Source organism: Sarcophilus harrisii, chromosome 1 (assembly GCF_902635505.1).
Source record: "Sarcophilus harrisii chromosome 1, mSarHar1.11, whole genome shotgun sequence".
Taxonomy (NCBI): Eukaryota; Metazoa; Chordata; class Mammalia; order Dasyuromorphia; family Dasyuridae; genus Sarcophilus; species Sarcophilus harrisii.
The window spans coordinates 529,368,711-529,387,344 of NC_045426.1; the positions used below are offsets into that span (position 1 = coordinate 529,368,711).

The following is an 18,634-nucleotide window of genomic DNA, read 5'->3' on the forward strand; positions in this document are numbered from 1 at the left end:
CTGACCAAATATTACCTTATATGATGCTCAGAACCCTCCTGGGGTGGATGGTGCTAGAATTGCTCCAATTTTACAGTTGCAAAAACACTAGTTAAGTGTGTGAGGCAGAATTTAAACTCAGGTTTTCCTGACTCTAGATCAAGTACTCTATCTACCATACCACCCCAAAGAACACAGGCTCCTAATTACCTGAATTCAGTAGTTACTAAATTGACACAATAGTCTTCAGAACATGGATTCTCAGTCTTTGGGGAACTATAACAATTTACCAATGATTATATCCTTTAGCCATCTTCTTGGTGACTCACTCCCAGTTGGCATTTCCCTCAGTATTACTCTCACTCTTGCCAAAGATTTTCTATGAGATTCTCTAGTATTCAAATTGCCTACCCCACCCATGACATTTCTTCTGATACTCACTTTTCCTCCCTTCCTTTGGCTTTCAATGATTATTTGTGATTTTATTCCCATATTATTTAAAATTAGATATTTTAAAACAATGTAGTACATTTATGTATATTTATATTTACTGTTCTATGATATTGATATTTATTTAAACATTTAAGTTAAATATTTAATATTTTGTGGGCTGGTATAAGATTTCATATATTAGTATGCAGAAATTAGAACTGGGAACCTTATTTCTTAGAGTAAGGGCTCTTGATCTGGGATCTGCAATTAAAAAAAATTGATAACTGCTTCAATAAAGTTATAGCTTCTATAAGCTTCTAAGTTTTATTATGTTCATTTAAAAATGCTATTCAGAACATGGAAATATGCTTAGAAGAACTGCACATATTTAACCTATATCAGATTGCTTGCTATCTTGGTTGAGAGGAGAGAGGAAAAATTGGGACACAAGGTTTTGCAAACATGAATGTTGAAAACTATCTTTGCATGTATTTGAAAAATTTAAATACTATTAAAATATTATTCCTGAGACAGGGTCTATAAATTTCACCAGATTTCCAAAAGGGCTCATGACACATAAAAGGTAAGAAGGAAGGTCTCCATATAAAACTCCATATAAAGAGCCCTTTATGACAGAACATACTAGCATTCTATATAATTATATCTGCCAGTCATTCTTAAAGTAAAAACACACCCACCTGGATCACGCTGTACCATGCAAATCTTCAGAAGACAAATTTTATTTTTTCTTAGTGGAAATGCTAACAGCCTTTTAAATTTTAGTTTTAAGATACAAGTGTTGTCAGTCAACATCATATTACTATTTGGTGTTTCAGCAACTTAATTAAGCTGGAACTAGACTTTGCTTTTACTCTATAGACATAATTTGTTACTGTATAGATAGGGTCATTTTAGATAAAATGAGTTAATGAATACCCTACATTCAAGTAGGATGTCAACTTTTATCATGGCCTCTTAAGCGTTAGTACAAACATGATTGCTACAACATAATATATAAATCAGCTTCAATCAAAATATATTGCCTTTCTCTTTAAAAAAAAAATCCTCTGATTATAGATATATTTGTATTTGTTTCCATCAAAAAGGAATTAAGAACATAAATAAGATTTCCCTTAGGATTCACTTGCTGCTGTTAGAGTATGGCATAAAATCTTAAATATCTGAATGAAGGTCCCTTTCTTTTTTTGCCTTTTCCCTTCCAAAAGTAATTCTAATATTCTATATTTCATTTGTTTTGGCTCCTTTGGTTTAATGTTTAATTATAGTACTTCTTTCCCACATTGCTAACTCTGTGGATGAGAATGTTAAGCTCTAGTTCAAAAAGCATTTTTTAATAGGAATTTGTATGCCCTTTTCCAAAACACATATAAACCTTCAAGTAAAATGTAATAATGAAATATTTATATTTCTATTATTTCTTTTACTGAAAGATATTCCTGTTATGTCAACACTATTTCCCCCTGGAAATGATAATAGTGTCAAATAAAAATAAGTGGTTTGAGAAGCTCAATCTAATGAAATACACCAATTTTGATGGATCTAAATTACAACCATCTACCTGGACTGCATTACAGTGAGTGATCTCTGCATCTCTAATTGCCTCTTATCTCCCCAGAAATTAAATCTGATAAAAGTGATGTCATATCCCATTTTCCATTTGTAAAATCCACCTAGCATTTACTGGTGGAGCCTGCTGTAGCTCATTAGGAGTCACCTCTACAAAAGATAGCTAAATGCTTTCTAGATTTATGGAGTGGCACTTCATTAAGGATAAATAAGTTAGAGGACATATCCAATAATCATGCTAGGTGGCTATAAGCACACAATTCTCATTTTCCTCTATTAAAAAATTGGGGAGACAGGGAGGAGGAAGAAAACTATAGGGAGAATATTGATGACTATCCTTTAAATAAAGGAAGAAATCTGAAGAAGAGAAAGAAAAAGATGCTCCATTAGTTAGGTAGAAAGATGCAAAAGGACTGATTTTTGCTATTAATCATAGGATGAAATCTAATAAGGAAGTAGTTTAGCTGCTTTCAAGATTCTTCTGGTCTCTCCTGACATCCCACAGTTCTCCGTCATGTATGAGTCAGAAAACACAAATGAGCAAGTTTTGGGGGTTGGGACTGGGCAGAAAGCTACAATATGAACTAGCTTGCTATTTGAAATAATGTGTCCAAGATAAAGTGGATCTAGATATCAATAGGATTAGCGCCATAATGAGCAAGACAAAGGGGTAAAACAGAGATAGACTTTAGTTTGTAAGGAGTATTCTCACTAACACTGGGATTGAATGCTAGTACTTGTTACTAACCACTGGCCAAAACCCATCACATCTGTTATTTGTACTATTCTAAGATTGTGTATTCTCTTTGTTTTATTTTTTTTAAACTATTCACTTGTCCTTCTGTGGACCTAATGACCTGAAATAACTCTTAAGTAATACATTTTCACTTTGAAAGGTCAGGACCAATAATGGGGTGCAGAGAGAAATAAGTTTCAAGTTCATGAAACTTTTATTAATCATAATAAATGATGTTATTATTCACAGTGAACTAGATAGTAATATTCCTTTTCTTCTCTCCATCTTTAGCATCTTCCATTACTTATAGTAGTTCCTGCTTCAGTCCTCTTGCAGCTGTCTTCTGATTCTATATACTTTGTCACCATGACTTGGTTGAACCCTTCCCTGGGAATACCTCTCCAAAATGCCATGCTAATCAATCAATCAATCAAAACATATTTATTAAAGGCTTACCATGTGACAAGCACTCTGATATGCTGTCAGTGCCCATCCCTTTTTGGTGAATTCCATCCAGAACCTCCATTTTGGGGACAGGCTCAGGACAACCATGCTTTATTTCCCTCTTGCTGTGTTTCTTTTTCTCTTTAATGATTCCTTTTCACTCTTCATTGTGTTTCTAAATCTCTTTTAGATGTTGTCTTCTTCCATTTGAATGTAATCTCCTTGAGATCTAGCTGCCTTTTTTTTTTTTTCTTGATTAGTATGGGCCTGATATTTAATAAGTGCTTAATAAATGCTTGGTACCATGATGAATTCAATTTAATTCAACATTTTAAAATGCTTACTAAGGGCAAAATTGTGTGCTAAATGTTAAGACTTCAAAGATAGACGTGAGAAATTTTGCTCTTAAAAAACTGTAGACAAATAGGATATATTTAGGGCCTTTTGATTTGTGGGATTTGTAGCTTCCAGGATATTGTCTTACATATATACATATGATTTGGAGAATCAGATGATAGAGACATGAGATTTAACCATAAAACCAAACCATAACATCTTATCTCCTTGCTGCCTTGATAATTGTTCTCCTTTATATACGTACTCAATAGTTTGCTCTTTTTGTGACTTCATGGCTACTGCTCTTGTTCTTTATTTTCACATGATTTCACTTGGATAAGAATGTTTTGTTTTTGCTGTGCATATTATCTTCTGGGGGAAAATAGCAGTGGGAGTAATGAGCATGCAGTATAGCTTACTCAAGATGCCCACCTCTTATAAATGATATTGGCAATTTTTGATAAGGTGAATACCTAAAGTAGGTCCATTTATTTCTTAGCCTGGTGAAGAACTCAGTCCTAGAACCCAGGTACCATAGAATATACTACTGCCTCATAAATTCTTTCCAAGTTGGACCAAAAACCCAAACCACTGGTATCAGGTAATATAAATATCAACATTGACAAAAGAAAAAAAATATGGGTAAATTACTGTTTCCTACTTTCCTACCACATTTAAATTTATTTTGTTTTTAACCAGATGTCAGTCTATTAGGGTTCCAGCAATATTCATATACTGTAGAAACTAAATGCCATGTTTAATTATACTCATGGACTTCTTTCTTGAAGAAATCTTCAAGATAATTTGAACTTGGATGTAATGTTCTTGGAGAATTCACTTATTTCATTTGAAGGAAAGCATTTTAGATAAGTAATTTCAGTATTTATCCAGACTATTGAGTAGAAAATACTGAATCTGAACACAACAGATTTAACCTATTAGCTAGATTAAAACCTAGGGCCTGGTCAGTAGAAGCCCAGTATTGGGAGAATACACATTCAGTTCTGGCTGATATTTCAGCCAAAAGACTTTTCTTGACCACTCACTAAGAGGCTACCAAATAGTCACAGAAAACTTTCATTTGCTTTTTAGTGGAGAGTTGGACTCCTGTATTCTGAGTTAACATATGCTTCCAGAAGCAGGTTCACTAAAGCTTCTACATAGTTTAGCAGCAGAGAGAGCCTATCATTGATGCTCCAAAGACCAGACCTTTAGTGGCCAGGCCCTCATTACAATTGTTTTTATGGAAATTAATAAGGGATAGAGAAAGCAATTCTCTGCCTCAGTGACAGCACTAATCAAAATATTCGACAAACATATAAAATTCTGTTATAGACTCATTTTACATACTGAAGCCAGTCTTACCAGTCTCCCTATTCATGGCATGCAGCCAAAATGCCTCTATAGATTTTTTTATGAAATAGTTTGGAGTAAAAAGAACTGGTTTTATATCTCAGCTCTGCTACTCACTTCTATTTCTGGGTTTCTGAAGAATCCCCTCATCTCTGCGTGCTTTACTTCTTCATCTGCAATATGAGGTATATGAGCCAGAGGACCTAGAGTCCTTTATAGCTCAGATCTTTTATTTGATAATGAAAGAATGTGTCTAGATATTTTTCTTTCCCATCAGTTTTTCTTAATTCACTAGACTTCCTCCAGAGAAGCCTGGGGAAAGAGAGAGTACCCTAAGAGAAAGTTAGAAGCAGTAGGTTAAAAGATCAGCTGAACAAAAACCCCAGGACTCTTAACCACAGAGATCCCACATGAAGAGCAGAGAAGGCTTTTAAAGCTCAGAAGTGCAAACCACTACTACTAAGCTAACTGCAAAGTTAAAGCTCAAGGCTTTTGGTTTGGTTCTGACAGGAGCTGGAGAAAAATAATTATCTTTAGAACGCAGAAGTGTGCAGGAAACTCTCCCAGACTAAGGAGAAGTTTAAAGATGGAAGTGAAATCAATTACTCAATGCTCTAAAAAGGTTGGTGAAGAACCAAAGCTACCATTTCAAAACTAAGTCTGAGCCCATTGCATGTTGCCCATAAAAATTTCGTTTGTCTTTTTGAAAAACACTAAGATCATTCTTGGATAGTTTCAGATACTCCACCTGTTCCCATTTAAATCATACATGATTTAATTTAGACTGGCATATTTTATGATATTCCTCCACAAACTTTGGGTGACTCAGGATCTGTAAATAATTTCAATAATTTTTTCTAAACCTTGTATCATACATTCCAAATAAGTAAACCATTATTATGTTAATCCTCCAATGTTTTCCTCTGCATATATATTTCAAATCTTGAAGAGGTTGCTTTCTCTTTTAAGCATTCACAATCCTTTAGTTTCTTCCCTTTTCACTTTGCAGGAATATTTACCTATACATCATTTACACCATTGAATGGCTTCTGGAATATTCCTGCTTCTTTTATATTGCTTGTTTACATAGTCTAACTTCATTACCAATTCTCTTCTACTTCTTTTATTCTTTACCCTGTTAACCATTTGTAACTGGCAGCACCAGTATCAACTAGTCCCCTCTTCCCTTCTTTTTCAGCTTTTGCTTTCTCCACCCTCATCTTCTATGAAAAAGCATATTGCTGCCTTAAAAAAAGGCAGAATGCTGTTTCAGGAAGTAGTAAATGGCCCATCTTTGGAGGTTTTTAGACAGAAAATGAATGAGCACTTATGGGAGATATTAAGGGGGCTCCTGATCAATTATGATTTGAGCTAGATAATCTTGGATTCTTTTCCCCATTCTCAAAACTTCTTTTCTTGTCTCCAGCTACATCTCCCATGCTGCCAGAGAGCCACAATCACTTTGCATAAAATCAGGTGTCATAAGGGCCTGGCCAGTGAAGGTCTGATTCTTAGACCGGTCCGTCTGCTTGCTAAAACTATGGGGAAGTTTTGGTGAGCCAGCTTCTGTAAGAATGGGTTAATTCAGAATGAAGAGGCCCAAGTCTCCACTTCAAAGTGGGGGAAGGTTTTTCTCATGAAAAGGTTCATCATTTATAACTGTTGACAACTCTCTAGGGTGTTTCCATATAGTGTAACTGATGGATATGAGCTCATTGGTTGTTATCTCCAGGTCTTTAGCAGTTCTTAGCTGTGTTCCCTTATTACGTGTTCAGAGGTTGCTGCTTCTCGCAAAGAAGTGGATTTTTTGGGGGGTTGTCATACAGCAAAGTAGAGAGTGAGAAAATCTACCATTAAAGAATATAATGTCCAAGACTTGTTCCAAAAGCCTGAGGATTCTGGAAAGTTAGTCACTAGATAGGAAAATTTCATTGCAACTCATGATATAAAAGAAATAAGTAAACTCAATTACTAATACAGGAGAATGACACAGAAAATGTCCGTGAAAAAGGACAAGAGCACAAGAAGGGAGATGTGAGTGGTGGTGGAGCTCAGTATGCTAACAATATAAAAGACAGCATTCTTAGAGTGCTCTGCTGGGATAAGGACAAAGCTCTAAGGAACTGTATGCTTGTCACTACCAGGATATTTCTACATAAGCACCAATATATGGAGTCAAAAATAGTCCTTTTCACTTCTTTTTTCCTCATTCTAAAAAAAGGGGGACAGGGAAGAAACATCACATTTTATTCTAAGTTCCATATATCCTCATTTGAATGAAACTTTGATGTAGTGGATAGAGGGCTGGCCTCAGAGTTAGAAAGCCCTGGATTCGAGTCCATCCTTGGATACCTTCTATCTTAATGATTCTGGGCAATAATTAACCTTTTAGTTCCTGAGGTCAACCTCCTAAGACTATAAGTTTCAGATAAGGTATTGATCTATATAGAAAGAAGAAATTCTTCAGTAGAAATTTTCTACACTAATGAAACCATGAGCCTGGAAAAACTGTCCATTTTAATATTAAAATATCACTAAGAAAATAATGACTTTCTAGAAATAGTTCTTATTTTTGAGATTTACAAGATATACACTTGAAAAATCAAATTTAATTTAGTATGAAAGCTTTCAAAGAATAAATGTTCAACTTTCAGCATATGTTTTTGTTTGAGACAAAAATCAAGCAATTTTGATTGTATTATTAAAATTAATTATTTGAATACATTTAACTCTCAATTTATGAATGAGCTATATTAAAAACTTAATTTTTGTCAATCAATAAACATTTATTAAGCACCTTCTCTGTGTTAGGATCTGGGCTGTCAGTCAATCGGAACCCAGAATACACTTTTCAATAGAAAACATGTTATGAATAAAAGCAGGTGATCCTAGATTCTTGAATACTATGACAATAGTACACACATTTTGGTAGGTAATACTGGAGAGATTTGGGTATATAATTTTTGATGCATTCTATAACTATTAATCCTGGAACCAAAATTGTAGAAGCTTTTTCTTAAAAAGCTAAATTCCAAAGGACGACTTTGTCCCTCCTAAGTAACTTATTAAAATATCTACCATGTTCTGATAGGCATAATGTCTTTTTTTTTTTTTAATTTAATAGCCTTTTATTTACAGGATATATGCATGGGTAACTTTACATCATTAACAATTGTCAAACCTCTTGTTCCAATTTTTCACCTCTTACCCCCCACCCCCTCCCCCAGATGGCAGGATGATCAGTAGATGTTAAGTACATTAAAATATAAATTAGATACACAATAAGTATACAAGGCATAATGTCTTAAGGAGTTTCTAATATGTGGGCTGAGTTCATTTACTTAAAATGTATTGAAACCATCCTTTGGACCTAATTGCTTTGGGACTAGGGTCTTCTGGCCACCTAAGTACAAAAAAGGTCAAGAGAAGCCCTAGCTATTCACGGTGTTTGACTGATGAGACCTAATGGGCAATGGAAAAATCAGGAAGCTGCATATTGAATTAATATGGTATTTTGCCTGAAAATCTTTACTAAATATCTTTCCTTTGCTGTACTATGTAAGCATTGTTTTGTTAACCATCAGATGGACTATAAGTGTCTCATTTTGGCCCAATTTCAGATCTGTACTAGAAGACTGGCTTGGTCAGCCTTGATTCATAATACATGAACAAGATACTTTCCCTTTGTGAGCTTTAGTCTTCTAATATATAAAGTAGGGATAACGAGTACTATCTATACTATAAAACTTATCTCAAAGGATTCTTTCAAAGATCAAGTGAGATGACATAGATATATTTTACAAATTTTAAATTGTATGTATATACAATTGTATGTATATAATCTATGTATGTATGTAATCTATTATTATTTCTATTAGTATTGATGATAAGAAGGAAGAAAGCGAACAGACAAAAGGGGTTACAGTATGCATCCATTAAGGGAGCATTCGCACCAATGAGATAATATATTCTTGATGTCTTCAAATAAGAAATAGATATAGTACAATTTGTACCATATTTTAAAATTCCCTAAACATTTCCATGTATATTAGATAATTTAGGTGAGAACAAAGTAAGGTAAGTAAATTCCTTTTCTTGTGGCTTCCCTCAAGAGAGAAAAATCTTACTGAAATTAACTTCTCTTCCTTAGTCATGAAGGATAGATAATGGAGGTAGGACACAAGATTGAGGCTAAATTCAAGTCCTAAATCGATGGCACAACATGGTCTTATCCAGGGTTAACTACTGTTGAATAATGAATCCATCAATAAACATTTATTAAGGATCAGATACTATGCTAAGTACTGATGTTACAAAAAAGAGATAAAAAACAGCTATTGCACTCAAGGAGTTTCAATCTAATAGAAACATGGAAATATAGAAAGCAGGCTATATTACAGAATAAATAGCAAAGAAGAGAAGGCACTGCAATTAAGAGGAGTTGGGGAAGACTTCCTGTAAAAGATGGAATTTTATTTGGGATTTAAAAGAAACTATAGAGTCACTTGGCAGAATGGAGGAGGGAGAACATTTCAGAAAGGGGGTATAGTCAGAGAAAATACTTGGAGTCAGGAAATGGAGTCTTATTTGTGGAACAGCAAGGAAGCCAATGTCACTAGATCAAAGAGTACGTGTCAGGGAAATAAGAAAGCACATTATATTATGATGAACAAAGAGAGACTGAGATAAGCATAGAATCCATAAAAATCAAAGGGGCATAGAAGTGGAAGAAAGAATGTTTATCTAGTAGTCACTCTGACTACTCTGCTAGTTATTTCACAGGGGAATGGGGAAAAAACACGTAGTTCAGAGAGATTCTACTTGGTGAAATCCTGGCATCAAGAGTGCCATAGTTGCTGGGAGTCCAGAGGTAACACTGTTGTCTGACCACTTAGAGAACTGCCAACTCTGAACCCCTCTTCATAACACAGTATGGCTAGTTAATCCTTTCAGTGATGAATTTAAATATATCTCCTTAATACTCAAATTAATGATAAAAGGAAAAGGGATTTTATGATTCTCAGACATCAACTATTCAGATTTTAGATACAAATTAAATTGAATATACTGCATTTTATAATCTAAGACATTGACAGTTTTGTTTTCCTCTCAGTTTCTGATATTATAATGTCTTGACAGTATTTATATGAAATGTAATTCCTAGTAAAAAAAAAATCTGATTTTTTTTGATGATCTAGAGAACATGGGCAGTTAACTGTTTTCATTAAATTAACCTTAGAGTTTTATTCCAGACATAAGTTTAACTTATTTTATGCATTAGATTTGGCTTTGTTATGAGTATCTATCTATATTAACCTATCAATTCCCACTATAATTTTGGGAATGATTCCACAAGAAAACAAATGTATAAGATGGCTCAAGTTTGCTTTTGTGTAAGTTCTTTATAAAAAAGATCACATGCATTTTTCTATGTATATTTATATGTATATATCTTGTGAAGCTGATATTATTAAATCTTACTTTGGAATCAGTAACAATTGGACTTTTAACCTAGATTCTCAGACTTCAAGTTAGATCATTTGCTTTTATTTCTAAAAAACTTCTATGCTGTTCTCTATACACTATCATCCTCTTCCTCCTCCCCTATTTCAGATCCAAATCGGGCATAAAACTTTTTGAAAAAAATTTTGTGTGTACCCTCATTGAACAGTCAAAAACAAAAACAAATAACTTCATAAAATCAATAGGCAAAGTGTCCATGTCTGACATTTTGCTTCTGTAGTCCCCAGACTTTTCTCCAACATAGGGGAATATCTTTCATCATCTGTTCTGAGGGAAACTGATCATCAAAGCATAATTTTTTAGAAAGACATGATTATATGATCATTAGAGAATTATATCTAGACATTTCATTGTCCTGTTTGCTGTTATAGTGATAGGGCTATTGACTATATTTAACTTTCAAGTTTTAGTTATGGAGAAATGGCAAAGTCCATTAGTACACATATTCCATAACTCAGTGCCCTTTAATTTGTCCTCAATTTATATCTGAGTGAAATATTTGTAACTTCTGAAAATGATGTGCTAAACACCTGAAGCTTGGTTATGAAGGAATCAGTCCCTGCCTTTTCAGAAAGTTGAATCTAAAATGCCACAATGTTTAGATATTTTAGAATATACTATAAAAGAAACATTAATATCATTCCAAATTTACTTTTTAGTTAGTGCAGGGGGAGGACAGAAAAGTAGCAAGAATGAAGGTGAAGGAGAGTACAGGTAACATTTCATGCTTTGTGTGGGAGGCTAGTCAAAAGAATGAGTGCCATGGGAAATAGCTGAAACAAGTGGAAACAAGATAGCAATGGCATGTCCAAGAGGGCATTTAAAGGAACCAGATAAAGCAAAGAACTGCTAGGTTATCTTTTGGATCGAACCAGTCTCTACTTAGTGGTGAAAACAGCATCTGTTAAGTTTCAATGGATGTTGCAGTGAGAAAGAGCTTTAAGGCAGAAAGGTAGGGATTTGATTTCTGGTAATGGACCAACTGAAGTTAGAAGGGTACTTAATGATTGTGTTTCTGCATTTGTCTCCACATCTTTGATCATCATCATGGTGCATGGGGTGTACAAATGTATGTGTATGGTAGAAATTTCTGAGTGTCTCTATTAATCCTGCATTCCATATACAGTGTGCATTAGGATTTAGGGAGTAGACAAGGATGTCATGTCTTGTCTAATGAAAAGCACCATCTTGACAGATTCAGAATTACCATCCCTTACAGTGACTAGGCACATATATATTATTTTTTTAAAAGGAAAGCTGTACTAAAAAAAACGACAAAGTTATTCTTATCTGTTTCATAGAGATTCTTTAAAGCACTAATTAAATGATAAATAATAAAAATATTTTTGTATGTTTCTTCTATTGTACAGAAAGGTATTATTGTTCGTTGTGAAAGTTTATATCTTCTCTCTTTCTTCCAGCTCAGTGTGTGAGCAATCCAATAAACCAGAATTGTTGTGTAATAGGAGAACGGAGCTTATCATGCACACGATAAATTTGTCCCCAATCAGTTTCAACCAAAATTGCCTTAAAATACAAAAACTTACACTAAAGGAAGATAAATAATTGCATTCCCATTGTTCCAGAATAATGCAATGATAAAACATTCTAAAATTGCTGTAATTGTACTTTTGCCCTTGAAGAACACGTGAGCACTGGTATATTGGTTTAGAGAGAACTGGAAGAGACCTCAGAAGATATCTAATGTAAATTCCATATTTTTAGATGAAGAAACTGCCTTAAGTCACACAGGTAGAAAACATGAGGAGCAAAATTTAAACCTAGATTCCCTAATTCTTATGTGTCTTACCATTATACCAGAATTACAAAGATGCTTCTTCTATGAATCTAAATGGGAACACTGGTAATTAGTATGTGAGACACAGAACAATACATTCTTTGAGTTCTCAGCTTTGAAAGAAAAGTTGCTAACTACTTTGAGCAAGTTTTCTTGATGTATTGAAGAGACTAGTGATGCCCCCTGTTGGATACTCTGACATTCCTAGAAATGTGATTTCAAGAGTGATCAGATAGTATCGTACGTTAGCATTTCTTAGAATCATAGAATTTTAGAATGATAGTTCTGAAAAGAGCTTTTGAGAGCATCTTCACTCCTTTCATTTTAGAGATGGGGAATGAAAGATTAGGCAAGTTAGAGATGGTGAGGGTCACCAAATAGAGCTCATCTATTCACCTCCTAGCTTTTCTTTAGGTAATTAAAATGACTATAGAACACTGAGGAAATAAAAGAGTTGAAAAAAACACAAAATATTAAAAATCTTGCATTTATATGAATCAAGTCTGAAAGTATGGTGACACTTTCCCCCCTTTAGAATCAGAGTCTTATATTATAAACTGCTTTCCAAGTTGCAAGGATTTAGGTTTGTTAAACAATGTAACCAGTTAAAGTAAAACAATACAGCTCTACAAAGTTTGGCAAAAAAAAAACAATGTTACCCAAGGCTCCTTGGAGTAGTCAGTTTTCTTTCTCTTGTTCCAATAGTTTAAAACAATATCATGGTGTAAATGCAGTAATTTTTTTTTTGGGGGGGGGTTATATGTCAGAAAGACCATATTTAAAGAGATATAAGTAGTTTTAAAATGGTAGAAATACAAAAAATGTAAAAGAGATTTAAAAATAAATTATCATCAACTGAATTGTGTTGGCTATCAGAAAGTCACATAGGAAAGCTTCTTGGTTTGGCTGCACAGTTTGAATTCAGATATTCCTTATGTATTTCAGCATCCTATGAAGCTAATTTTCACTAATTTCTTTGGTTAACATTTATATATTTGACCTGACTGCCAACTTTTCTCTAACCTTTCACTTATACAGTAGAGTATTTTCTGGTTTTGATATTTATAGATCCGTGACAAATATATAAGAATAATTATTACTATTTCATTCTAAGGGTATGTATATTTTTCCTTTTGAAAGTGGAACTGTTTCTTGTTCAGTCTTGTCTGATTCTTTGTAACCCCCTAGATTGTACTGTTCATGGGATTTTCTTATCAAAGATACATTTCTCTCTCTAGTAGATTAAAGGAAACAGAAGTTAAGTGAGAATAGGGTCACAGGGCAACAGAGTCACACAGCTAATAAGTGTCGGAGGTTGAATTTGAACTTAATCCTGACTGCAAGTCTAGTACTCCATCCACTGTACCACCTAGCTGCCCAGAGATGTACAGTATAATGGGAAAAAAAAAAAAAAAAAACTGAATTTGGAATCAGAAGTTCTTGCCCTGAATCCCAGGCTAACTCTGTTACTTGCTACATGGGTATTCATCTCAAATTTGAGTTTCATCATCTCAAAATGAGACAGTTGAACTAAGGTTTCCCACAAACAGTGAAATCCTGGTTAAGTGTTCACTTGAACTGCTGCCTGTCTCATTATTCTCAATTGAAAGATGGGAATAATAATGACATCTCTATTCCAAGGTTCTTGTGAGGACTAAGTCAGATATATATATATGTATGTGTATACATATATATAAAACATACATATCTGTATCTCTAAATAAAGATACAGAGATATAGATATAAATATGTTGATAAATATCTATATCTATCTACAAATAATGAAATTAATTACTTGAGCTATTCTGTAAAGTTCTCAGCACTGTGCCAAGTGTATAGTATGAGTTTGATAGATGAGTTTATTTCCTTTTTCCCTAATGGGTAGATTTAAAAAGGACTCCAATGTTATTAAACTGAATATCTGGGAAGAATGTGGTACCCATTCCATGATAGAGAGGTTATATCATGTCACATGAAATGCAGAGCTCCCACAAGGTTTTCTTCCGTTCTAAGTCATACTCAATTATGTATAAATCAGGTAATCTACAAAGGGTTACTGGGGAAGGGGAAAAATGCTGTTTAGAAGGGGCTAATTTAAAGAGCATTTCAATTGGCTATGCTTCCCAAAAATCTGCAATAGTAAAAGAAATGGTAGAAGTAAGCTTCTGGTATAGTTTGCCCTAAGAAGCAATGTGTCTTAAATATACTGGGTCCCCAGTTTTGAAGTTCATTTAAATATTCTGATAAATATGATAATAGCCAATCTCAAGCATTTATATAGTGCTTTAAAGTTTGCAAAGAACACGCCCTGTGGCTATCATCTCATTTGATTTTCACAGCAACCTTATAAAGCAGGTGCTTATTTTTATTCCTTTTTCCCCTTTTTAGAGATGAGGAGCTTAAGGCCTCACAACTAGTGAGTGTTTCAGCAAAGACTTGAAGTCATGTCTTACTGATTTCAAATTCAGTATTCTATTCATTGTATCACCTATCTACTTCTGTGAGATCCTGTGTCTTGAACTTTCATACCAGAAAAGTTAACAATTGTTTGGAAGTTTATTAAGCACTATTTCATTTTTCTAAATGAATGAAAAGTCAATCAGAACAGAATCTATGCTTCCTCTCAATTCTTTCAGACAGTCAATAGTCAATAAACATTCATTAAGCACCTACTATGTTCCAGGCAATATGTTCTGAAACAATCCTCATACCTTCTAACTGTCAAAAGTCAATATTCAATCAAAAGTAAGAATGAATTTCCTTGAAGGATGAGAGATTGGCTAAAGTTATAAAATCACTTTTGCTCATAATGTATAAAACTGAATGAGCTGTATCTACCCTTTGCTGCTTCTTATTTATAACTTACAGAAATATGATAAAAATTCATCTCTAAGCAGTTGGCATAAATAAATGTTGAGGAAAAAACCTAGAGAACTTAAATCATAAATAGAGCTGATTTTAAAGTTCACAAAGTCTGTAAAAATTCTATTCAGTTCACAAAATGTGATCTGAACCTATTGCTCCTTACCAAACACTGTAATAACTTCCAGACTTTTCTCCTTCCTTCGGCTCTCCTTCTTCATATCATTAATAATAGTCGATATTTCTATAGCTCTTAAAGGCTTGCAGAATATTTTATTCCCATTATCTCATTTGATCTTTATAACAAAGTAACGTGGGTACAGTAGACATCATTATTCCATTTTTACAGCTGAGAAAACTTAAGCTCAAAAAGGTCCTTCCTAATCACAACTAGTACATTTTGGATATGGGATCTGAAGCCAAAGCTCTCCTCAACTCTAGTTCTTTTTCCATTAAATTCACTTCTTCTAGAGTATAAGGACATAAATCTATACACAGCAAATTGTTTTCAGAACTATTACTATGGATACCAATAAAGAGTAAATAAAAATCATATATGTTTATACTGTATTTGTTTTATACTTACTATCTGATTTCTATTAGTCATCTGCATTTCAATCTGGTTTTGAGTTTTTGGGTTAGTGTTTATTTTCACAGGGGTCTTAAAATAATGAAAAACTGAACAAAAATCTTCTCCAAGGAAAGGAAAGATGGACAGGGAGGAGGGAAATAAAAGAGTAAATAGAGAAAGAAGGGATACTAGGAGGTTCCCATCTTAATCTGGACTGGTAAGAAATTTAGTACAAAAGAAAAATTTTAATAAACAAATAATGAGAAAGGAGGAGGGGAACAAGGACTCATAGGGTATTTGCCCAACAGGAAGGTAATATGTAGATATTCAAAAAATTAGATTGAATTTGGTTAAAGAAAAGTAGACTTTAGTTACTTTAGCCTGTAACCTATTTCCATTCACTTATTATTCTGATAACATCTAAATGTCTTAAATTTTAAAAACTGCACAAATTCTTTTTTACTATAGAGGGAAAAGAATTTACCTGTTAAATTGCTTCTGATTTTTTTTTCCATAAGGAAAAGTTAAAGTTAACAAAAGTGAACCAAAACACTCTTTGGTGTTTTTATTTCTTCATTTCCTCATTTTTATGAGAACTATTGAGTTTTTTCTCAATAACCAACAAATCCCTATACTATACACAATCATGTTCAGAAAAACAGAATTACAACTACCACAAAAATCAAAATAAAACAAATAAATCCCTCCAAGTTCACTAAACTATCTTGATTACCATAGCTTTGCCTTTCTTTGGGTATACATAGTACTCTATACATAATATTATCAGGTATTTTTAAATGCTTAATAAATGAGAGTATATGCAAATATGCACTTATGACATGAATTTATTCAAAAGGCAACCTCCATTTTCATGTCTTGGAGTACATACCAAACACATCATTGTCTTCGGGGGTTTCCTGAGGAAGTTCTTCAGTTATAGTGGTTTTCTTATTTTCTGTTTGCCCCACATTCATTTCAGCATCCTGTAATAGAAAATTATATCTTGAGATATTTGATTTAATGGCTGTAATCTTTTACCATCATGAAGTGAAGCTCAAAACTCATTTACACTTTATTTTGTGTGATAACCAGTATACTTTCTTCTGCAAAATCATAGAGGACATCTAGTCTGACCTCCTGATTTAAAAATGAAGAAGGTGAAAGTTAGAGAGGTTATTATTCATTCAAAGTCACACAGATAAAAGTTCGGCAATGCCAAATGAAATACTCTTCTATGAAAGTAGCTTCTCCAAAAGATACTACTTTAAAAATGTTCATAAAGCAGATATTTAGATATACTTCTATAGACTGATACTCATTTATACATAGGGATTAATTGGTGATTAAGCACACATGCCTGAGGACCTCTATGATTTCCAGCCTGTGAGTGATCTCTGTTGTTCTTATTGTTCAGTCTGATTATACCCCAAAGATACAAGATTTTCTTGGCAAAGATATTGGAAAGATTTACCAGTTCTTCCTCCTGTGGATTAAGGTAAATACTTGCCCTTAGTCATTCTGCTAATGAGCATCCAAGGCCAGATTTGGAGGTCCTCCTGACTCCAGGCCCAGTACTCTATCTACTGAGCTAAGTGATGACTAGCAAGGTAGAAAAAGGTAGATGAGTTGTGGATATTTCAGTTCACAGGCAGGAGGAAATAAGAGAGAAGGAAAAAAAATAAAAAAGGAATAAAGAAAAGAAATAAGGAGAAAGACTAATATGGATCATGTTATATGTGTACAAAATGTATGGGTGTATTTGTTAAGTCTTTTTGTTACAGTAATTGACAAAAATCTTGGGGCTTTTTGGAGTGGTGGTGGGATATATGATGTTAGGAAATGAGCTTCACATATACTCTTTACTTTCTACTAACTCTTTTCTCTTTTATTGTAAATCATCAAATTATTCATCTTCAGTCACTTAATAGAAGAATAATCATATGTGAAGAATTGTATATCTCTATAAAGTAGAGGTATCAATATTTATGTCAATAACTTCACAGAGTTCTGAGGATAGATCTTTTTGAATCTTAAAACTATATAAAGACAACTAAATATGCTTCATAGTGCTAAATAAAAGAAGACTAATGGGATTGGCTTTAACTTTATACAACCTAAGTAAGGTATGGACATAGTCAGAAATATTGATACATCACTAGGACAAACTATGCTTATCAATTTTATAAATTTAAAGTAATAAAAGATTTTTAGAGGCTTTTAAGTCCATCCTCTTTTTTTTCCTCACAGATGAAGAAACTGAGGTACGAAGGTTAAGTGAATAACCCAGCTTGTGAGTGTTGGAGGCGGTATTTCAACAAATTCTTAACTCTGAATCCAGTGTCCTATCCCAGAGCTTCTTAAACTTCTTCCATTTGTGACTCCTTTTTGCCTGAGAAACTTTTATGCATTTCCAGGTATACTGGTTTATAAAAATAGATACATAAATCAAATATTGATATATAAAATAGATATAGAAATCATTTACTGATAATAAATCATAACTAAATATCTTTTAAAAATTCTTTGGCATATACATATATAATTTTACTACTTATTTAAAACAAAAGTAAATTTACACACTAATGAGATGGATGTGCTTTTTTATTTTTACATAAAGAATTAAATCTTGGAGAAATATCTGTTGCCAAATTTTTTGTGACCCTCACATTTAGTTATGAGGCTCCTTTTGGAGTTGCAACCCACAATTTAAGAAGCTTTGTCCTATCTGATGGAAAGTGGTAAGTATACACAAGACTCCTGATACTGAGGGAAGTTTCCATCTTTTTTTCAACTTTTTATTTCCTTGCTCCTAATTCTATTCGTTGTCACCATTTTACACATTCTTGAAATGCTAAACACTTCAATATAGATGGTAATAAATGATGATACATGAAAAAAAAGACTGAAAAATTAGCTTCCTCAGTCAGTGAATCAATGACCAAAGTGTTTGATGGAGTACAATATGGTAAATACAATACTTGCTTTTGAAAACTAACACTTCCTTGCAGTAATC

The 18,634-nt window shown here is 33.4% G+C and overlaps 1 protein-coding gene across 6 annotated transcripts in view; it reads right to left on the reverse strand.

Moving 5' to 3' along the window:
* Nucleotides 1-18,634, reverse strand: part of MBP (myelin basic protein) — a 147,061-nt gene that overhangs the window by 78,728 nt on the left and 49,699 nt on the right. For all 6 annotated transcript variants that reach the window (XR_004230998.1, XM_031946727.1, XM_031946724.1 and 3 more), the window contains exon 2: nucleotides 16,511-16,604. Coding sequence is in view for 5 of the 6 variants with exons in the window: in XM_031946727.1 (XP_031802587.1) it covers nucleotides 16,511-16,604 (94 nt within the window). In the remaining variant the exon portion in view is untranslated. The remainder of the gene's footprint in view (nucleotides 1-16,510; nucleotides 16,605-18,634) is intronic.